The sequence below is a fragment of the Cyanistes caeruleus genome, chromosome 10 (assembly GCF_971803275.1).
Source record: "Cyanistes caeruleus chromosome 10, bCyaCae1.hap1.1, whole genome shotgun sequence".
Classification (NCBI taxonomy): domain Eukaryota; kingdom Metazoa; phylum Chordata; class Aves; order Passeriformes; family Paridae; genus Cyanistes; species Cyanistes caeruleus.
The window spans coordinates 5,476,579-5,498,898 of record NC_141710.1 but is presented as its reverse complement, the minus strand read 5'-3'; the positions used below and the strand labels follow the sequence as shown (position 1 = coordinate 5,498,898).

The 22,320-nt window shown below is 48.6% G+C and overlaps 4 protein-coding genes across 13 annotated transcripts in view; 2 read left to right on the top strand and 2 right to left on the bottom strand.

Annotated features, from left to right (window-relative positions):
- Nucleotides 1–5,574, top strand: part of MAP3K13 (mitogen-activated protein kinase kinase kinase 13) — a 71,833-nt gene extending 66,259 nt beyond the window's left edge. For 9 of the 10 annotated variants that reach the window (XM_086844373.1, XM_086844371.1, XM_086844370.1 and 6 more), the window contains 3 exons: nucleotides 919–1,216; nucleotides 1,873–1,970; nucleotides 2,059–5,574. In XM_086844373.1, coding sequence (XP_086700499.1) covers nucleotides 919–1,216; nucleotides 1,873–1,970; nucleotides 2,059–2,095 — 433 coding nt within the window. In that variant the 3' untranslated portion in view covers nucleotides 2,096–5,574. Of the gene's footprint in view, nucleotides 1–918; nucleotides 1,217–1,872; nucleotides 1,992–2,058 lie in introns of those variants that run through there. The other variant, XM_023933418.2, reaches the window with a different exon arrangement.
- Nucleotides 5,575–5,931: 357 nt separating this feature from the next.
- Nucleotides 5,932–9,480, bottom strand: TMEM41A (transmembrane protein 41A). The gene is made up of 5 exons (XM_086844439.1): nucleotides 9,279–9,480; nucleotides 9,049–9,202; nucleotides 8,084–8,245; nucleotides 7,430–7,568; nucleotides 5,932–6,917 (listed from the first exon to the last, which is right to left on the bottom strand). Exons 1-5 carry the CDS (start codon nucleotides 9,374–9,376, stop codon nucleotides 6,697–6,699), a joined length of 774 nt encoding a protein of 257 aa, XP_086700565.1. The 5' UTR covers nucleotides 9,377–9,480; the 3' UTR covers nucleotides 5,932–6,696.
- The window catches only part of CEP63 (centrosomal protein 63), a 40,000-nt gene continuing 27,154 nt past the window's right edge, over nucleotides 9,475–22,320 (top strand). The window contains exon 1 of the mRNA XM_086844403.1: nucleotides 9,475–9,964. The gene's annotated coding sequence lies outside the window, so the exon portion shown is untranslated. The remainder of the gene's footprint in view (nucleotides 9,965–22,320) is intronic.
- Nucleotides 9,646–22,188, bottom strand: LIPH (lipase H). The gene is made up of 10 exons (XM_023917929.2): nucleotides 22,101–22,188; nucleotides 17,785–18,152; nucleotides 17,008–17,116; nucleotides 16,821–16,922; nucleotides 15,789–15,878; nucleotides 14,514–14,681; nucleotides 13,620–13,715; nucleotides 12,611–12,722; nucleotides 11,489–11,662; nucleotides 9,646–9,887 (listed from the first exon to the last, which is right to left on the bottom strand). The coding sequence occupies exons 1-10, from the start codon at nucleotides 22,150–22,152 to the stop codon at nucleotides 9,815–9,817; spliced, it is 1,344 nt and encodes a 447-aa protein (XP_023773697.1). The 5' UTR covers nucleotides 22,153–22,188; the 3' UTR covers nucleotides 9,646–9,814.

Here is a 22,320-nt window from a genome sequence, read left to right as displayed (position 1 = left end):
CTGACTACAAACACCTTTCAGGGAGCTGTAGAGTGATAAGGTCACCTCTCAGTCTCCTTTTCTCCAGGCTAAACAACCCCAGCTCCCTCAGTTGTTCCTCACAGGGCTCATATTCCAAGCCCCTCACCAGCCTTGTTGCCTCCTCTGGACGTGCTCAAGCATCTCAAGGTCCTTCCTATACTGAGGGTCCAGAACTGGACACAGCACTCCAGGTGTGGCCTCACCAGTGCTGAGTACATGGAAAGAATGACCTCCCTGCTCCTGCTGGCCACACTACTCCTGATCCACGCCAGGGGTCATTGGCCTTCTTGGCTCTGCTGGCTCATGTTCAGCTGCTGTCACCAGTACCCCCAGGTCCCTTTCTGCCTGGGCACTGTCCAGCTACACTGTCCCCAGCCTATAACATTGCAGGGGGTTATTGCGGCCAAAATTCAGGACTTGGCACCTGGACTTAATTAAACTTCATCCTATTGGACTCTGCCCAACTGTTCCAGGTCTCTTTGCAGAGCCCTCCTACCTTCCAACATATCGACACACACTCTCAGCTTAGTGTCATCCACAAATTTACTAATGAAAGACTCAATACCCTCATCCATGTCATAAATAAAAATAATAAACAGAACTCCACAGTACAGCCTTGCTTTCCTTTAGGAAAATGCACTGTCGAAGAAAAGTATGCTCCAGGGCAGATCAACTAATATAGGGTTAGTAGACATATCAGACAGGGCCAGATAAGAACAGATTAATTTAAAGATGCAGGTCTTGAACTGAGTCATTCAGAAGGGGTAGAATTCTGTAGCTTGGGGATGTGAAAGGCACTCCACAAGGCCTGGCGCAGCAGAGCAGTGAACACAGCATCCAGGAAGTTCCTGTGGCTGTCATCCAAGATGAACACTGAACTTCTCTCCTTGTTTGCAGACCCCACCGCTGCATCAGTAGCTGCCAGTCCTACTCGACCTTCAGCTCTGAGAACTTCTCTGTGTCGGATGGAGAGGAGGGGAACACAAGCGACCACTCAAACAGCCCGGATGAGCTGGCCACCAAGCTGGAGGATGAGCTGGCTGAGAAGCTGGAGGACATGTTGTCCCAGACTCCAGAGATCCCCATTGAAATCTCCACGCAGTCAGATGGGCTTTCGGACAAAGAATGTGCTGTGCGGAGGGTCAAAACTCAGATGTCTCTGGGCAAACTTTGTGCAGATGAACACAGCTGTGAGGTGAGTTGGTTATCCCCTTGTCCTTCCACTCAGTGGAAAAAAACTACATAAATGTTATGGAAAAGAATCCAAGGGCCACAAAGTTGGAACGCTGCCTAGAAAATGCTGTGGTAGGTGTACTATGGCAAAGCAACTGCTGCAATACCCCATCTTCCTCCTGCTTGGCAAAAGAGTGGCTGGGGGAGACTAGCACAAACAAAGCTGAACATAATGTGCTCTTCCTGATGAGTGTGATCTTGGGAGGCCATCAGATTTGCAGTTGCATTAAGTGGGATAAAAATAGATAATGAAATGGAGTAGATATAAGCTGCCTCAGACATATCCATCAGCAGCCTTGATGACAAAGCCGGGATGACTTTCTTCCTTTCTCTGCCTTTCAAGTGTTCAGAAGGGGTAGGGCAGAGCCTGCTGCATGATCTCCTCATAACCCTGTGTTTAAGAGTGCTCTGACCAGGTATTTCTGTGCTGTCCCCTCTCTTAGGGGAGACAAGTGACCTTTGGTGGGGCAGTTGTGTGCTGTGCCCTCTCCCATGTGTGCCACTCACCTCCTCTGCAGGTGGTGACCTTTGCCTGGCTGCTTTGACAGACTGGGATGTGTGGGTGATGTGCAGTACAGGAATGGTGCTCAAATCTCCCCCTTTCCTTTTGTCTTGCAGAACCCACCACAGTTTGGAGAATCAGACTGTGACTCTTCTGAAGGGGAGTGTTCTGATGCCACAGTCAGGACCAATAAGCCCTGCAGCTCTGCTACTTGGTAATTCAGATTTCCCCCAAAGCTTCCTGGTACTGGCATTTTGATTTCCCTGAGATTCCACTTCATTCCCCTTCATCACACTTTACAGGAAGAGAAGATGCTTCTCCTTCCCACCCCAGGAGTGATTTGCAATAACCCGAATCTCTGGAAAATGTCCAAATGAAATTAATTCTCTTTGAGCATTTCAATCAAGAATGGCAGGGATGTATTTTATTGAATAATCTAGTTACTGTAACATGGATATTTATTTTTTTGACATTTTAACACTTTTTACTGTAAAGAGTGGATTGTATTTATAGACACACAGACTCGTTGCAAAAAAAAAAAGTTCAGAAAGCAAGCACACTACGGAGAAACATCCTGGGAGTCCTGCCTGGACAGCTTTGTGTACAGACGCGGGGGATTCTCTTGCTGCTTGCACAGGGGACCAGGCCTCGTGGCCCTGAAGATTGGAGAACAGATAAGAAAACTAAACCACTTAGTCTTATCAAATGAGGAAAAGCAGAAAAAGACCTGACTGTAGAGTCACCTGTGAACAAAGTGTTTTCAGTATAACCAGCTGGGTCATTTTTAATCAGAAGGTGGACTGTTCCTGGAGAAAACTCGTACTGAGGTGCTAACATCCAGGGTCTTCTGAGTCGATACATCCCCAGGAATGTAATGATGGGTTTTATTTTAAGGATTTTTAGTTTCTTTTTTTAATCAGCATTTTGTTGTGAGATCCTGCAAATGTATTCTAACCTCGTCCTCTTGAGAATTGGTATCAGAGCACTTCTTACCACCGTCCTTGCTTCACTCTGGGAGTGTCAACCTCCAGCTGAGCAGGGAAACCTCTCTCAGATGCAGTGTGCCGTTTCCCAGTTTACTTCCTCCTCTTACCTCCTGTCTGTTTCAGTCAGTCAAAGAAATCAATCAACTCAGTGTTGGCCAAGCAAGGACTTGCAAAGTGTGGAAAGCACATTCCGCAGAGCCTGAGCACTTCTGGGGAGGACGCTGGAGACGTCTGGATTGGACCAGGAGAAGCAGCCTCTCACCTAGAGCAGCATCGAGAACCAGCAGAGGGCTGTGTGTTGAGGGGGAAGACTGGGAATCACTGGCCTGGCTTAGAGCATCAGCCCTGCTCTGTCTCCTTATTCACTGAACATTCTTGGAAGCATTAGCAGCTTCCTGCCCTTCATGGCAGGCCTTGTGCAGGGAATCCTGACACGGCCGTGGCACGGCCGTGTCTCGAGTGTGCCCCGAGGCCTCTGTGTCTCCTCTAAGCTGAAACTCTGCAGGTGCAAGTGAGGATAGTACTGGTATATGACAGGCCGAGGCATTGGCAGATGAGAAAAATTTGTTTTCTGATAGAACTCATAGTGCCTTCCCTTCAAACACTACTCTTCTAAAACAATATTGAAAGAGAACAAAACGATAGAGCACGTTCCCCCCCCTTTCCTTAGTTGATGTCCCCCTGAAAGAGCTCTCCCTCTGCCCTTCCCAGTGTGCTGGCTGGCATGGCCAGCCAGAGGTGAACGGCAGGAATGGACCATGGACAGGTACTTCTGTTGCTTTGTTTGTTTACATTTTTATGTTAAAATATTGGTTTGAACTTAACTGTGGTAATTTATAGCCTCATGGCAAAGTGAAGGAAAATGTCTTACTTATACAGAGAGCAGTATTGTATGAGTTAAATTATCCCATATTTTTAAATTTTTGTAGCTGGACTACAGACAGATCTTAAGTTATGATGTTATTTTATTATTTATTATCATTTCTGTAGATCAGAAGGTTGGCTTCACCGCTAGCACAATTGTAATCTCTGTGTGTGATGTTACCTTCTCCCTGCTCGCCAGAGGGGTGGGAGCAGAGCTGGGCTCAGTGGCTGTCAGGAGTTGCTGCCTCTAGTGATCTCCAGGGCAGAGAACAGGGAGGGGTGGATGGCTGCAGTCAGGTTCCTCATGGGCAGAGCTGCAGTTTGCTCACGTTGCTGATGGTCACCAGCCACTGAATGGGTGGGAATGTGGGAAGGATGGTCAGGGGGTGAGGGGCTTTTGAATTGATCACAAAGTGAATAATTGTGACAAGATTCCCTGGACAGAGCATCCAAAACGACATCAGGGAGGAGGGCAGCTGCCCTGGGCAATGGGTCCATGTAGTGGATCACCCTGGCAGGACCAAGCAGGCTCCTGGAGAGGGAGTGACTTGCTCACCCTGCTCTGGGTAGAGGCAGAACCCTGTGAGGAGTGGAGCTTTTTCCTGGCTCCTTCCCCCTCTCTTCCCACCCTTCATTTCTCCTCCCCAATGTTCTTGGTCTCTCGGCCAGTGGCAGGAAGAGCTGGCAGGGCAGAGATGGCTTTGCTGTTGTGGTATGAGAGGGGATTTGGTGCAGATGGTTACTCAGGAGGCTGGAGGCCACGGTGTGGGAATTTAGCAGTGGAGAACTGTGTGCACATAGCACACTGTGGTGTAAAGAGAGGTGGAGAACTGCCATTGGGTGTCCTCAGCAAAGGATGCCAAGCTCTGTGCCCCTGGGGAGACTCTGCTCAGACCTGGCAGGCTCTGGGAGACCCATGGACAGCACTGGTATCCTTGGGCAGTTCCACAAACAGCCCCAAAGCAGAGCTGCCTCCAGCACAGGTCTGTCACTCTCCCCAGGGCCTCCAGCCTGTGGTGATCCAGTCCCTGAGAAATAGGTTCCAGAGGGGTTTGGGTACCTGTGGTCTCTGCATAGGCTCCACCATGGGATGAAGCTCCACTGGGCTCATAGAGCTTTGGTGTTTGGGATTTTGAGACCCTTCTGGGCCAGTTGTCCTAGGTGTGTGCTGATCCCTCCCCATCCTTGCCTGGGGACATGCTGGCCTGTTCTGCAACCTGGGTAAGCAAAGCTGCCCCCTCCAGGCTGCCACATTTAACTCTGTTCTCAGACCCCCAGGTCATTGCACTGCTCCAGTCCAGTGTTGCTGCTCCCACCTGCTGCCCCTGACGTTGCATCCCTCTGGGAATGTCACAAGGGCAGCCCCTTGCCCCACCCATGGAGGTGTCACCCCAGCCTCCCCTGCACACACGTCCCATGGCCTCGCTGTGTGTGGGCAGAGCTGGCTCAGCACCCCCACATTCCTGGGATGGTTGCTGTCGGTTCTGGGGGGGTTATGTAGGATTTTCCTTAGTGACATCTCCCTGGGATTGCACAGACACAGTCCCCACATCGCTGTATGGGCACCTCTGCTGTGGTTCCTCACACTTCCTCTCCTGGCAGGGTCTGGGGTTGAGAGGTGTAGGTGAGCCTGCTTACTCCTTGTAGTAATACCGCATTCCAGGGCCGGAGTAAACTGTGGGTTCCCTTTCCAGCATCCCAAGTACCCTGATCCAGTTCTTGTGGCTGCTGACAGCTCCTGAACACTAGCCTAGATTTTCTCCCAGAGCTGAATGTTGCCCTCCCCACTGTCGTGTTAAGTACCCATTTCATCTTGGCCCTGTCCAGTAGTGTTCATCCCCTCCTCCCTGCTCTGTGGATTCCTGAGACAAACTTGATTTTTTTTTGTATTGACCAGTGTACAGTGATGGAAACAAGAATGACTATCAAAGCAAACAATGCATGGAATAAAAAGCCAGTGTACTTCAATGCTGCAGACTGGTCTTGTGATCTGGGAATGGGTTCTCATGGACTTTGGGATGATGTCATGAGGCCTTGCTCTGGGGTCTCCCATCTGCCCCCTTTCATACCAGGAAGGTTACTTTATCCTTCAAATGGATCTCCTTATGGAGAGCAAATACCAAAATCCCAAGAGCAGTGTCATCCTGGGGTGAAGAGGGTGGTGAGGCCCTTGCACAAGTTGTTCAGAGAAGCTGTGGCTACCCCTGGACCCCTGGAAGTGTCCAAGGCCAGGCTGGATGGGGCTTAAAGCAATCTGGGACAGTGGCCATGAGAGAGGCAAGGATGGGCTTTAGGATCCCTTCCAACCCAAACCATTCTGGGATCTTATGTTCTCCATAATTGGGACAGAGCCCACCTCTTTATTTGGAATCCTCCTAGTTATGCAGGAGCAAATGTGTGGCTTTCAAGGCGCTTTTCAAGGACAAATCTCTGCCAATCAGGCACATTCATTACCATTCTTTTCCCTTTTAGTCTTTATGGGGTGTAGCAGCCACTGGCAGACCAGAGAAGCAATCTCAAGTGTTCTGACATGACTGATTCTGGCAGCTCAAATCCAGAGCATTTTGCTGTGGGGTGTGCTGGTTTAACACGGGAATCAAAGAAGAATCTTCTACAGCTCCACACTGAAACACCATTATTTTCTCAACTTGGTGCTTGTACAGCTGCACAGGAGCACATGGCTCATCATTTGAGGCCAAAAATGCTAAATCTGTCTGGAGTTGGAGGGAGCAGGGCCTGCCTGCTGCCCACAGGGTTGTGCTTGGCCAGTGATCCACAGGTGGGTTCTGGTTTGCCTTCCTTACAGGATGCAATACTCTTCCTTTTGCTCCCCACAGCCTGAGGCACACAGGAGACTGATTTAAATGAAACAGGCAAATAAACTGAGTGTTCACAAAGCCCCTGTATCTCTCTCTCCGTGCAGGTACATGCACAGGTAAACATTCATTAAAAGTAAGAACAGACACCTCCTCTGAGGTGAGAAGGATGATTAAAAATTGCCACTGTCCTTAGTGGCACAGAGCATGCAGAATATAACCCCTGGGAACAGAGTCCTGCAGCTTTTACCCCAAAACTGGGGCACCTAAGCCATCACAAGCTCTTTCTGCCATTGAGTGTCTGAGCTTGCTTGTCCCCATCCAGCTTCAGGTGTTTCTTGCTGTATCTCTTGATAAGGGTCCCTGGAATCAGCGCTGCCACAGCCATGGCCAGCAGCTTGAGCAGTGTGTCCCAGGAGAAGATGGCATCCAGAGAGGTGATTTGGGACAGAATGGCCCCTGTCTGCACACAGATGAAATTATATGGTGTAAGGCCTGAAGGAATCAGAGCAGAAAAAAGCAGTTAGTACTCCCCCATGGGAAAATTAGCTCAAATATGCCCAACACCAGACACAGAAATCACAGAATTGTAAGGGATGGAAGGACCTCTTGAGATCATCCAGTCCAACCCCCTTTGCTAAGGCAGGGTTACTCAGAGCAGGTGACACAGGAATGTGTCCAGGGGAATTTGGAATGTTTCCAGAGAAGACTCCATGCCCTCCCTGGGCAGCTGTTCCAGTGCTCTGCCACCCTCCATGGAAAATTCTTCCTCATGTTGAGGTGGAACTCAGTGTTTTAATTTACAGCCATTACACAGACACAGGGGACAGAAAGAGCCAGGTGTTAAGCAGAATGTGCAGCACTGGGGACATCTGTTTACAGAATGCTGCAGGGCAGCACAGAGGAAACAGACCAAGGGTAGAGTCTCAGATCTGCCCTCCCTGGCTCAGAGATAGCAAGAACAGCAGTGTCACACCGTCCCCTCAGGCCATGTCCCCAGGCCTTACCAATGAGGACGGAGAGAAAGAATTGGGATATAGGGATGTTTAAAATGGGAGCCGAGAGGTTCAGAAACCAGTTTGGTGTCATGGGGAACAGCCTCAGGAACAACAAGAAGAAAAATAAGCAGCTCCTGTTCTCTTCTACCTGCCAAAAGAAACGTTCCACATCATTCCTGCTCCTCAAACGGCAGTAACATTCAAATGGCCAAGATACTGGAGTGAATTTTCCTTCTAACATCCCACAGCATAACATCAGTTCAGAATTGAGGGAGAGCAACAATATTATGTATGTATGGGAGCCCAGTGGTGAGCCAGCCCTCTTCCAAGAAGGGGTGGAAATGGGATCTCACCTGAACAAAAGAACAGGAAGTCAAGAGCAGAACCACCTCCAGTGTACAACACAGCATGGATGGACAGAGGCAGTTCTGGAGTACAGGGGCTTCCCAAACACTCCTTTATTTCATATCTGCTTTTCCTTAAGATCCAGGATTTTCCTGGCAGCCCCTTTGCTAACAGGGTTGCTCCAAGAGAGCAGCCTGCTCCTAGACTGTGCCCTCAGCAGGCCTGATGCATCTCCTGCACACACTCATTTTCACTGTCGCCCCAAGAGCAGCCTGGCCCAGGGCCATCGTGGGTGTCAGCAGAACTGCCAGTTCTTACCTTCCCTTGCAGAAGAGCCACCTTCTCAGGGAAGAAGTGGACAATGAGCTGCTTGCCAAAAGCTGCGGAGAGCAGGTAGCAGAGGGTGGCTCCCACAGATGTGAGCACTGAGCACAGCACCAGCCCCATCCATGGTCCGAAGAGTGCTCCAGCCAGGACATTCTGTGGGGACAACTTAGAGTGAGGCCTGGGGGGAACAGTGTGCCATAGAACCACAGAACTGTTAGGGTTGGAAAGGACCTCTGCAGATTATCCAGTCCAAACATCCTACCAAGGCTGGGTCACCCAGAGCAGGTGACACAGGAACAGGTGGGTTTGGGATGTCTCCAGAGAAGAAGACACTGTGCCCTTCCTTGGGCAGCTGTTCACAGTGCTCTGCCACCCTCCATGGAAAGCAGTTCTTACTCATATTGAGATGAAATTCGTGTGCTTTACTTTATGGCCATTGCTCCTTGTCCTGTTCCTGGGCACCACTGAACAGAGTCTGGCACCATCCTCTGACACTCCTTGGAGACATTTATATGCATTAATGAGATCCCCTCTCAGTATTCTCCAGACTAACCAGGCCCAGCTCCCAGTCTCTCCTCATCAGATCTGCACCTCTTTGTGGCCTCTGCTAGACCCTCTCCTTCTTTCTCTTTTCCTGAGGAGCCCAGGTCTGGACCTGGCACTTCAGCTATGCCTCACCAGGGCTAAGCAGAGAGGCAGGATCACTCCCTAACCTGCTGGGAACTCTCTTCCCGGTGCACTCCAGGATCCCACTGACCTTCCTGGCCCTCAGGGCACATCATCCACCAACACTCCCCGGTCCTTCCCAGCAGTGCTGCTCTCCAGCAGGTCAGCCCCGACCAGTACTGGTACTAAGGGTTACTTCTGCTCAGGCGGGGGCCCTGTCAGGTCCCTCCGGCTCCTCCTGCCCGATCCGTGAGTGCCCGGCCCCTCGCCCCGCGCCGCCCTCCCCGTACCAGGAGGCTGGAGCCAGGGATGGCGAAACTCTGCTTGTACAGGTACGCGCCGCAGAACAGGGCCAGCGCCGCGCCCCGGTGCTGCCGCTCGTAGTCCCGCAGCGCCTCGGCCAGATCCCGCAGCTCGTCCAGGTCCGCCGGGAACCGCAGCACCCTGCGAGGGGAGAGACACACGGGCAGCGCCGGGGGAAGGGAGCGACACACGGGCAGCGCAGGCCCCCCACACCCACCTGCGCGTCTGCCCCGCACTCAGCCGCACCGACAGCAGCCACAGCGCGGCCGTGGCGGCCACGAAGACGAGCAGGAGCCCAGCCGGGCGCCGCCACATCCCGGCTCAGGGCCGCCGCCACTGCCGGACCGAGCCGAGCGAACCCGGCCCGGCCCTGCCGCCCTCAGCGCCCCGAGCCGGGTGCGCAGGCGCGGGGCGGGGCCAGGGGCGGGGCCGCCGTGAGGGCCGTGATGGCGGGCGTGGCCCCGAGGGACCTGCTAGGAGCTGCTGCTCCTGAGGGCTCCGAGCCGGCTCAGCCGCGGATACGTGCTTTCAACTCCCGCTTTAAACCCTCGCTTTAAGCCCTCCTTTTAAAGACACACTTTAAAGCCATGTGCCACCATGGTTTATTGTCGCTCCCCCAGCCTGCGTATACACTGTGCGTGGAGAGCGGGTCCCGCTGCTCGGTGCCCTCAGAAGGCGCCCGGGGCCCCCAGGTGAGGCTCCACCCGGCGGTGAAATGTCTGTCCAGGCACAGCATCCTCGGGATATCCTGCTTCAGCATGGGATGGGCTTGAAGGTTTTCTGGATGTTCTCAGTCAGGACCAGGTCGTATCGGCACAACTGGGGTCTGTGTGAAAACGGCCAAAAGTGAAAAAACGGCACTTTTTTCCTGTCATCTCCCCACCTGCTGGAGGCTTACAAAAAGTAAGTCATCATCTCAAGAAAGCTGCCTCAAAGTCCACCTGAAGTGAGGTTGTCTTAAAACCAGGGATACCTTGAACATTTTGCCATTCTGTTCTACATTATCTTTTGCTTGTGGAAAAAAACACAAAAAAATCCAGCAAACAAACAGACACTGGCTGCAGAGTCTGTAGTCCCCTTTAAGTCAGTCCACACCTGTGTCCACCAAACAAGGTGGTCCTTCCAGCTCACCTGCCTGTCCCTGCCCCTTCTCCCACCATGAGAAAGTCTGCCACAGCTCTGACCTGGGTCCAAACATAGATCTGGTCTGGAACCAAAAAAATTGAGGAAATACTTGGGCTTTCACTGGGGAAATAGGAGCATTAGCACTGAGTGGTGGGTTGAGCAACAGGGAAGAGGAGAGGGCAGGTCCTCCCTCCCTGGGGCAATGACTGATTAGTTGGTATGTTCAAAGTCCTGAATTGTGCTTATGGCCTGTGGCAGCCTCTCCTCAGGGAGAGATGGCATCCTCTGATTAAATATTAGGACATTTGTGTCTGTTTTTTAAAAGACTACATGGGTATCTGGGATTGGAAGTGACTGTGGAAGTGTGGGACAGGAGACAAGGAGTGGCAGCAAGGGAGAGCTGCAAGATTTTGTTTAGTAGATGCACACAATCTTTTCCTTGTTCCAAGGCTAGGATAAGGGTAGCAGACCTCATGAAATACAAAGAAACATGTTCTGCAGCTCTGTATGTCTTCTTGCTTCACCCTCCTGACCCTGTGATCTTCCAGCCTTTGTTTTAACCCAAACTGAAAGCACGGTGTGGTGTCCATATAGTGACCTTGCACACAAGGTCAGCATAAGAGATTCTGTGCTTGCTGGGCTCAGGCAGAGCTCCCAACCTCCAGAGGTGGGAAGCTTAAGGGTAAGACAGCAGAGCAGTTTAATGAGGTGGTAGAAATCTCATCAGCAATGTCTTGAGAGGTACCTCCTGATGCTGTGGGTACCAGTCAGGGCTTTGGGACAGAGCAGCCAGCAGCTCCCACTTGCTGGAATTTCAGGACTAAATTAATCTCCCTGCTTTACTAGCCATACAAATTGACTGGGATATAAAATGTGTATTTGGGGCTGAACATCTGTTCTTCCCAGAGAGCTGCATTTCCCTTCATTCTACAGTTCAGGCTTGGGCAGCTTCTCAAAGGTCATTTTCCTGACCAAAGGCTAAGGTGTCAGGCCACGTCAGAGTCACATCACATGGGACATGTTCCCAGTACAGTAAGACAGCCTCTGTGTTCAAGTAGGTATTCAGCTGTGGGATTCCATTAAAGAGGAATTTATTCCCAAGACATGTTCATGAGAACTAAATGTATATTTAATATATTTATATTCATTTATTTATATTTACTAAATGTAAAATAAATCTAATTCTTCTGCACAAACTCAGCCAGGCCAGGAGTTTCCTAGAACAACGAAGCAAAGAGAGATTCCTTTACTTCTGTCCAGTCTGCTCCAACAGAAATGATTTGTTTGTAAACATCTGCTCACCTTTCTGGGTTTGTCAGTGAGCGGAACCTCATTTGGAGAATCCTGAGTTTGAATTTTGGGCCAATGATAGATCCCGTGGAAAATGTCAAGGAAATTCTTTCCACATTTTCAAGATCCTGGTCAAACCCAATGAGCAAAGTGATTTGTTTGTACTGCTGGAAGGTGGAAGCTTCTCTAAAGGTAAAGCAGACGAGAGAGTGTCAGAATCATCAAGGGAATAGCACTGGGTTTAATGTAGCCACTGTAGTATTTGAAACAGGGCTGGGAGAGGAGGCCTGAGCTTGTGATTAGTTTCTGATTTACAGGAAATGGGTATGGATTCAGGTCTCCAGGTGTCAACCTGCTCAGCCACTTCTGCCCTCAGTTTTTTGGGGTGGAAATGGGGACATAGAGGTTGGATGCCATTGGTTCCAAACCAGAATTTTCACTGTGATTCTGCTTTGATCCCAAGTGGTCTAGACCCAAGTGTTATTTGTACCTGGCTGTCTGTGCAGGCCTGAACACTGAGTCACCTTGAGATATGCATGAAATCTGCACTGGCCTTGGTGTGGGAGTGATGCTGATCGCTCCAGTGCAAGCAGATACCAGATATGCTTGAGGGAATATGCACTTAGAGAAACTTGGGGAAACCAGTTGTGCAGGTTTGTTTGGCTGAAGTGTAGTTAAGATCACTCAGGAGTTTGCATGTCACATAAACACCATTAATTTGTCTCTCTGAGTGGAATGGATTGATTTTGGATGTGACATATTCAGGCCTAGGTTAATCCCCAGCTGTCTTGGGCACTGGGAACTACAACAGAACATTCCCTGAAAGGGGAAGGAAAGAGGGGGAGGTCTTTTTTCTTCCTGCTTTAGTGGAAGCCTAGGGCAGCTTTGCTGCTGGTTGAGATTGTCCACTTCAGTCCTTAAGATGACAGAGAAGGGCATGAACCAAAAGGCTGGGATGTCAGGGCTGTGTGCTGGGGGAAGCTACGGGAATTCCATAGGACCAGGAAATCCACAGTCATGTGCACTAGCAAGTATCAGCAGAGAAACTGGGGGACGATATGTCACCTCCTCCCAGATGCAGTTGTACCAAGGGGTGCACTAACACTTAGAAATGCTCAGACCAGTAAGACTTACGGATTAACTTTTGATTCTGCCTTCCTCCCAGCTTCATCAGCTAGCATGATGCTGAAGGTGCCTCTCCTGGTATCTTTGTTCCATGTGATAATATCCACCAAGTAGTGATAGACTGAAGGGAGAGAGTGAGTGGGGTTAGACCTGTGGGCTCACTCTGCTGTCCAGACTGTGCACTGTCTGGGAGCAGAGCTGTGGGTAGAGGATGGACACAGTCCCTGCAGTTTATCTCAAAAACCCCTCTCTCTTCCCTGCTCTCCATTTCCCTTTACAGAGGTTTCAACCAGAAACACTAGGAGGTGTCAGGAGAGCACTACAGCAAGGGTTCCACGCAGGATGGCCTCTCTGTATGGTTCCCAGCACACTGCCTTTCACTATCTGCTTTCCCCTTCTCTTCCAGATTGTATTTTCTTTCTTCTGTCCCCCTCTGAGCCCCTCCATTTCTGTTCTTCATATCTGTCATTGGTCATCTCTGTCATGGAGCAGAATTGTCTGATCTGTGAGTCTGAATTCACTTGCTAACCAGCACTGGAGCTCAAGCCATAATCCCAGCCCATGCTCTGGTATGTTGGTAATCACAGGCATGAGATTAAACTTTTCACCTTGGCAAAACCTTTTCTTTCTACAGATTCTCTTCCTTTCCCTGTACCTCTCACTTTTCTCCAAGGTAGCTTGTTCAGCCTGTCTTTTCTTCTCATTCCCACAGACCTCTTACTTTCACAAAAGAATAGTGTGTTGCTTTGAAACACGACTTGGGAACTTTTCTAATTAATTTGCAAGTTCTCAATCAGTTTCCTAGAACAACAGAGCAAGTTGGCTTTCCCAGCACTGGACAGGCTGGCAGATAAGGAAGGTCATGGCAAACCACAGATGGACACAATTCCATTCAGCAGCCACTGGAGTTTCTAAAATGCTGGCTATAACACCACCAGCAAATAACCATCTCTGCTTGGCTGCTGCTGACACAGGCAATGCACAAAGAAAAATAATCTCAGAAATCTCAGTCACTTACTGCAAAATGGCTCTTTGTCCGCTGTGTCGAAAAACATACTTGTCACTGGATGGCTCTGTTGTGTTAAATAGCTTTTCCACTCATGGGCATAATAACCTGCAGGTGACAGTTTGAAAATTAAACCGAGTTACTGCACAGGTAGATGAGCCACTAAATGGCTGAAAATAAGCAAGTATTTAAGAAATAGTGCATTGTGAACCAGCTGCCAAGTAGCACTGTGACACACATCCTCCTGTACTACAAAGGCTTAGGAGTGAATATGACTGGTTTCTATTCAGTACTTTCTGCAAGCTGATCTTTTTCCACATCTGTTATCCATGGTCAAGAAGGATTTCATTTTACAGTGCAGAATGAAAATCATCCCCTTGGCTTTGCCAGTTCCTTTCTGGAAGTGTCAGGTGTTTTAGCATGAACATTTCAGAACTGCCAGCCTAAGGCTGAGCTGTCACACCCAGGCTGGGGCAGACAAGTCCAGAATTCCCTTTGTTCACCCATTTGACATTCCCTTTAGAGCACAGAAGGGTTTGTAGTGCTGGGTATTTACTTGTAAATTTTATTTTAGCAAGAACAGGCCCCTGTCCCTCAAACTCTGCAACTGAGGGTTTAATTTACTTTAATTCACTGTTTCTCTGACTTTATTGTAAAGATCCCAAGTCTAGTTTTGGCTTTTCTAGCTCTGGATCCTTTACCTGTGGATTTCTGTTCTAGATCATGACATGATGTGATATTACAAGGAGCAGGCCTCAGATACCTCAAAGACCTGAGTGGAAATAACTTCAGTGCTTTTGCAAACACCATGTTGTGTGAGTCCTCCAGCAAAACATCACCCTCCAAACTACAGTAATGACAGGCAGCTCAGTATTCAGGATGGACTGACATTCCCTGGATCCTTACCTAGGATGGGGCATGGCATGGGCCAGAAGGGTTCGCAGCTGGTGCATTTGCCATTCCTGTAATTCCTGTATGAGTTGCACGGGTATGTGGTGATATTGCAGCTCTGTGTCAGGGAGGACAGGAACAGGAAAACAGACCTCTGGTGGTCACATTTAAAATACTGCAATCCTTAATCATGTACAGGGAAGAAATATTTCATTAGCAATCCTCATGCCTCAGGGAAACACGATTAATGCCACAGGACACACCAGTGGACAGTCACTGACCATTCTGAACCCAACAAATTGCACTGGGGAGCACTGGCTTGAGGCAGAACAGTAAGTGGACAGCAGCCTCTCTTTTTGAATGCACTCAGCTCTGCCTATGTTTGCTTTGCTTTTCTTGTCTTTTTGTTTTTAAAAACATTTGTTTGTGTGGTTGCTGCAGTTCCAGAGGATCCAGCTATGGATCAAGTTCTGTCTCTGGTGTTCTCCTCTCCTCTCTGAGCTCAGGCCTGACAGCCGGATATTGCTTTTAGCTTTGCACATGGCCTTCCATTTTAGTATAAAAAACCCTTTAGAAAGACATAACTAATAGAATGAATTGTTGCATGAGCAGCAAAATGAGCAAAATCCTCATTTCCTAGGGATTTTTGGCTGAGGCTGCTGTCCTATGTAGATTCTCTTGGGTCTGATAAGGGTTGAGTTCACAATACTGCATTTCCTTCCATAAGGTATTTTCTTTCACCCAGCTTTCATCAAACCAGTTCTGCTGCCAGGCTGAAAGGAAAAAACTTTCTTTTGTTCAAGACTAGGGCTGTGCTTTCCAGACTGCACTGGCTGTCACTGCTAAGGAAAGTGCCTTTGCTTTGGCATATCTGCCTGCTCCACATTCATCTTGAACCTGTTTTCTGAACAGGTCCTTGTCACTGCTAGTCCTTGGGCTTTTGTGTGTTAAAAGTAATTAGAAACAAAAAATCTCACAGATTTCCTGGACATAGTCATAAAATGAAGGCACACATCTAACTGATGACTTTTTGCTCAGAGGATTAGTCCCACTTGCACTGTGGCAGAGGGAGGCGCAGAGAGGTCACCCTGAGTTTCACCTCTGTCTGGCGCACATCAGCTGAACTCCTGTCACATCAGTGCTGAGAAGTTGCTGCCATGGCTTTCCCAGAATATGGATTTCATATCTTTTCTAAGCAGTGATGATGATGATGATTCTCTGGCTTTCTCCTCTTTTTCTGATTGGAAACATTTTGTCAGAGTTTGTGCAATTGAGGGCAGGATTAATTACCAGAAAATATTGTCAGTGGGCAGCCTGGTTGGTCAGTCCCGCCGTTGGGATAGAAGTCGACATGGCCCAGTGCTTCTTCATAACCCAGTCCTAACAAAAGGGAATACCAGGGCTCAGGCAGGGAATATTAAATTGTTAAATGCACAGGAAGGAAATATAGCAACCTAACAGGAAAAAATAGTAGTTACTTAGCTCATGGATGCCTGCTTGTACAGGAATACTAAAGTCATCCGTCTGTTTAGGCAGCAGGCAAAAAGTTGTTACCCAGCTGTGTCATTTTAACAATGGTATCAAGTACCTAAAATAAGTGCATGCAACAGTACAAAATGTGGGGGGTTGTGTCACTTGTGTGCAGGAGAGGAGAAGGGATATGAAATCTGGCTGTTGCTGTGCTGCTCTAATCTGACTTCCTGGAAGGGCCGGGAGAAGAGAGGCAGCAGTTAGGTGGGAAAGCCAAGCGTTAAGGGTAGGATGGCCATGGGAGCAGCATGGGGGGCTTGGAATTGCACTGCTGGCCTGGCTGGTGGGTCTAGAAAAGGACAGGGCTGAGGAGAGTCCAGATTTGCCCTGGAGGAAGGTTTAGCTCTTGGAAGTGTGACGGAAGCATCATGCAGGGAACCATGGGGTGAGTATAATTGATCTTCTGTGCAAGCTGTGGGACCAGCTCTGGAATTGCTGTGTGCTCCGATGCAGCCTGACCCCGTGGTGGGATGTTGGTGTGTCCTGCTCTGGCAGGATTGTACTGCAGGACCTCCTCCACCGGTTCCTAAGTGTTTGTAAATCATGGGCCAGGTTATAACTGCAGTCATCAGCAGCGTGTTTTGAAATGCAAATAAAGCAGCAGCTCCTGAGGGAGTGCTGGGGACAGCGTGGGCAGCACAGCCCCCCAGAGGCTCAGTGGGGGAGTCTGCTGTGCTCCTGGGCCAAAGGAGCGAGGACCCCGCACCGCTGTCCACCAGCAGCCCCCCTTCCCCGTGCCCCCGCTCAGGCTCGGGGTTTCCGTGCAAAGGAAAGAGGTGGAATGTCACGTACCGTCGGTGTCGGAGTGAATGACATCCACAAACTGGGCGTCCGTGGGGTCCAGCCTCTCGCTCGGCGCCGTCCCCCTGTACAAGGGGCCCGCAGGGTCAAGGCCTGCAGCACAAAGCCATGGGCGTGGCATCGCCTCGCTCCGGGCTGTCCTTCCCTGAGACGACAGGACTGCTGGAGGAAGGCTTACCTGTGATTCTTCCCAGCGTGCCATCAAACATCTGTCCCACAAAGCCGGAGATGTGTGCTCCCAGACTCACTCCTATCATGTGCATGGAGTCAAGGGACGCTCCATCAATCTGAGATTTAAAAGTACTCATGGTCATGTGTTTTTGAAAAACAAACAAACAAACAAAAATTAGGAGGAGGAATGTAACATCTCCCAGAATGTTCTACTCTGTGTAGGTATTTCCCATTTGACAGTCCCACAGAGCAGCCAGCATTCCTGTCTGAGGCCTATACCTCAGAGAGCTGTGATGAGAACAGTTCAGGCAATGGTTGTATTTTCCTGGGGCAATGACTACAAGTGTGGACAGGAACCACTGATGGGCCCCAGGAGTAAAATTCCAGTTGCCCCACATGTGGTTCCTGCAAGGAATTAGCAGACATTATGATCCTAAGGATTCAGCATCATCATTGCCATTAGAAGAGCTGTGAACTGTAGCTGATCCCCTTAAGCTGCCTTTGGATATACAGAAAGTGGAAGTAGGGTTTCTATGTATGGAGAAACATGTCTGGAGAGTTTTGTACCCAGAAATGTAGAGACTTAGAGTGTAAACCGAATATTGCACCAAAAGGAATCCAAGGGTAGGATTTGGCACTGCAGTACACATGCACTTCCAAAAATTAATGTATTCCTTTTTTAGGAGTTTCTATTCCCAGACATCCTGCTGGTTTAAGCACTTCCTTTGTGCCCTTTACATACTGTGCCTTAATGACTGTATCGTAGCGTGAGCGTCCAACTTACCAACATTTCATCTATAAGTTTCTTCAGAATCTCAGCAACTCTTTTGCAGTTCCTGGAAGCATAGCTGTAGATGAGAGTTGTTGCCCCCTGGTTCCAGTCCACAACGATGATGTTCATGTCCTCTACAGAAAGCAGGAGATGCACCAGGTCAGGGATCCAGACCGGAGCAGAGCCTGTGAGTCGGTACCCGTGGATGATGAAGGTTGTTTTCTTGGTCACATTAAGGTACTTGGAGGCTGTTGAGTGGAGCTCCTCGGCACAGGTTGGGTTCTGCCGGGTGTGGAGCAGCAGCTTCACTTTCAGCTCTGTCCCTATCAAAGCATTCCCGAAGCCAAGGGCTGTGAATGCAGGACATGTCTCCTGAGGATCTGAAAGCAGCGGAGTGGCAATTGGAGTTTGACACCAAGGCATTTTCTTTAGCCTGTTGTACCTGCCAACCCTGCACAACACTGCAGGAAGGTGTGTTGTGAGTTATCTGAGCACAGGAGCTGCTCCTGACTCCCTCTCCTCTCTATCATGCTCATGACTGATAACTTCATGAAACTTAGATTTTCTTGCTGTGTTGGAACTAAGGAAAAAAGACCTTTTTGGAGCAGCATTCCCTGAAACACCACAGCCCTGCTTCCTTTGGCAGCTGGGAGTTGGCAGGGACTCTGTCCAAAAGGTATTAGAGACCAACAGGCAGGATGGTTGCTGTACTGGTTTTTGAGCAGTGCTCTGGACAGGTTCTCAGATAAACAGGTGTCTTTGGGGTTGGTTTGTACCTCCAGCCTGGAGCTGCCAAGCTGCAGAGAGTCTTGCTATGGTGAGGGGCAGCTCAATGCTTCATTTGTATGTGCAGATGCAGTCTAGTATTCCAGACTGCAAAATAGGGCACTCTTGAGTCTCTGGGATGGTAACTGTGCTTTATACACAGCTGAAGTGTAACTGAATTTGATGTAAGTACTGCTCAATGGGATGGTCTGTGCCATTGGAAAGCCCATCTTTGTTCTTGCTTTTCCAGCAGAACACCAGCTGAGTCTTCAGAGCCCAATACAGTCTCCAACAGGGCACTGGCAGGGAATGGAATAACTGTCTCCAGACAGATACTGCTTATGAAGGACCTCCCAGGTTTTGTAGCCTCTTCCTGGCTCACAATCCTTTCCCTCAAATCCTCGTAATCTCATTGAAGAACCTTGTGGGGGAGAGTCTCTCTCACACATATGTCCTGAGCTACAGTAATTGTTCAGGCTACAGTTCCTAGAGGAATCTTCCTGATCTTTGTTGCTTAAAGGACTCTGCAGTAGGTAGCAGGGTTTAGAAAACCTGCAGCTGTAAGTTAATTATGCTCTAGCAAGTCTCCAATGCTCTGTGCATTTTAATTTCTGAATGATGAAACTCTCACAGTTTCTATGAGCAACTTTCCCTTTTCTCCTCCTCAGGAAATCAGGAGCATGAGAGTGATATAAATGCTATGTGCCCAGCACATAAAACAATCTGCTCAGTTGCCACAGTTCTGCTAATTACTTTGTAGAAGCCCCAGGAGCTCCAGAAATAAAAGTTAATAGGCTAAAAGGATGTTGCAGTTAAGTCCAACTGAATATTTTAAATTGCTACAATAAATTCAGAAATAAATTTTAACATCTGAAATCCATGGAGTCCTTCCTGTATAAAGCCTATGGTAATAACATGAATGGTGTGATAGGAGTGGTGGGAAATGTGCCCTCATCCAGGCCCAATGAAATCAGGGGCCTTTGAATGGAGGGTGTCCTGGCTCTGAAATGCTTCGCTCAGAGCTCCCAGGAGCAGTGTGACTCTGGGCCCTGCTCCCAAGAGGAAAGGTGACCTTGGTGGCTGCCTCCTGGCCAGCCTGCTCTCAGCTCATTCTTACAGTGACAAGATGCTCCAGGGGAACAGCAGCAAGACTGCTGTGACACTGCTCTTGTGGAGATCCCAAAGTAACTAGCAGAGAAAAATTAGCATTTTTTTGTTCATGCACACCAGCTCACATCGTGAGACTCTGTGGCTGTCCTCTAGGTGCTACTGCAGCATAAAAATATAGAACTGTGTGTTTTACTAATAACTAGGCATTGTTTCAGTTATTGTATAGTAACACTATATAGTGTTGTTAATTATCTTTACTGCCACTGAAGCTGTAGCAATACAGGCAGAAATGCCAGGCAAGAATTGCTTCTATATGGTGCAAGATTGCTCTGATTGCTTAATTTGTTTCTGTATCTCCTGCACTGTGCTGAGGCTTGCCCAGAGGAGCACTGTGTTTGTCATCAGAACAGCCTAAACCTTCTGGTACTGAAGTGCTTTCAAAGAGCTGGTCAGCATTTGCTAACACCTAACACAGGGACTGTATAAAGAGCCTTATTAGATCTGCACCAGGTCTGTTAGATTGGTTCTGGTTTGAATAACAAACTCAAATCAGCACTAATAAGGAGAGGAAACCTGCCAGCTTCTCTTCTGGCCAAGCTGGTGCCAATGCCAGCCTCATCCACCATGCGTTTAAAAACTGACACATGAGGATGGCCAGTTATCCTGGCTTTGCTCTTCCTTCTGCTAAGCACAGTCACTCCTACCCAAATGGCTGGAAGTGTCTTTGAAACTCCAGGATGACTGGGGCAAGTGGCTTACTGAGATTCACTCTGCAAGCAAATAAATGAGGTAGAAACTTATCCCCTAGCACTGTACTTAACCCATGTCCAACAGATCACTTCCCTCCAGTAAAGGGAAACGAACATGGCCATTAACCCAGCACCCCAGTAACTCTTTTCCAGCCCTTCCTTAGCTTGCTAGATAGCCTCTGGCGATCCCCATTCTCCTTCTGCTCTGTTTTCTGATATGTAAAATTGGAGACAAACACTGCTTTGCTGGGCAAAGTGCTCTGATCTCCTGGAACCTGTAGCAGGGAGCATAAAAATGTGTTAAATCCATGTACCTGCCAGGGACCTGGACACGTTTGGTCCTGAGTCTGAGATCAGCCTCTAAGGCGCTATTACAACACTGGTGGCATCTTCAGAATAACTTGGTTCTGAAATTTTATATATATACACATATATATATTCTGAAGTTCTATACTGCTAGGTGTTGCAGGGAGTGGAACAGTCCCAGGCAGACTCCTGGTATTTACTGCAGTCAGTGCTCTTAAGGCCTGCATTCTCCTGGTGTTTCTCATTCCTTTCTAGGAGATGGTGTTTGGAGGCTTTTTCTTTGATGTTGACCCTATGGACAGAAAGGGTTTGCCACAGCAGCTTTCTGGGGCTGTGGTACCAAGATGTCTGCATGAATAAAGTAGCAGCTGAGGTTTTTTCCAGCCTGTCCTTTTGCAAAGGGAAGTTCCAACAGATTTTTCACCTCAGTGGTCACTTGGCCAGATGTGTGGCTGTCCCAGCTGTGGTCCTTGGGACACAGAGCTGCTTGCCCAGTGAGCACCTCAGGTGAGAGTGTTGCTGCTTCTCTGTCTGCAGGAGCTCTGGCCCTCCAGCCCCTGCCACCTTGCCTGGGCTATGTACAATGTCATCGGACCGGTCTTAACCATCAACAATATCTTTGCCCCTTTATGCACACTTCACTGCCACACCACGAATCTCAAGAACATTAGTGGTGCAGATTTCCATCACTTTTCCACAGAGATGGTGTGCCCTCCACTCCTAACCTCATCCTCAATAGCTCACTGCATTTCATCGGTGTCTTTTCACACAATTCTCTTTTCCCACTTCTAGTGGCTGCATTTCCTATAGAGTATTAAACAAACCAACCCTGAGATTACTCCAGAGTACCCGATGAAACACAAGTTAGTATTTATAAGAGCACTGTTTTTTTTTTAACTCTGTTTGTTTTCCCTACAAAGCAGAGAGCTGTAACTTGCCTTGCTCTCATGTGTATGCTAACACAAGGCAGTACATTTGTTTATTGTTACACAGGTTTGTTCTTGTAGGGCTGTGAGGCTATCAAATGGAGCTTGCTGTTCATAAATGGTAATTCATCCTTCGCCTCTGTCATACATGACACCCCTGAGAAGAAATCATTATTCTCTGAATATTTCAAATGACATTTTCAGTGTCGATGGATTGTACTTACATAAGAGAAGTGTTTGCAAAGGGAGGAAAAGATAATAAAAAAATACTTCTGGTTTTCCATTTGGAACTCTTAGAACTGACTACATTCATGTAACCAGTATAATTTGCTTTGCTAAAATAAATAATGCTAGTGAGAAACCCTGTTTAGTAACTGTAAATGCAGAGGGCAGGTACATTCATGTTGCTGTAAAGCACAGAAAATGTGTTATATTTGACAAAAACATTCAAAACAAATGATGGAGTTCTTACCTGTTTTCACCCCATACAAAAGGTAGATGAACACAACACACAGCCTCAGCATATGGACTTCCACATGGAACTTCTACAGGTAAGAGATTTGAAGGATCCCACAATTTCTCTGGCATGTGTCTGCTGGCTCTGACAGCAGTTTGCTTGCTTTTTTTTCTGCCAGTAACAGTAGGTGTGGTGAAAAGAGGAAGTTACCAGCCAAGAAATGAAGACCAGTCAA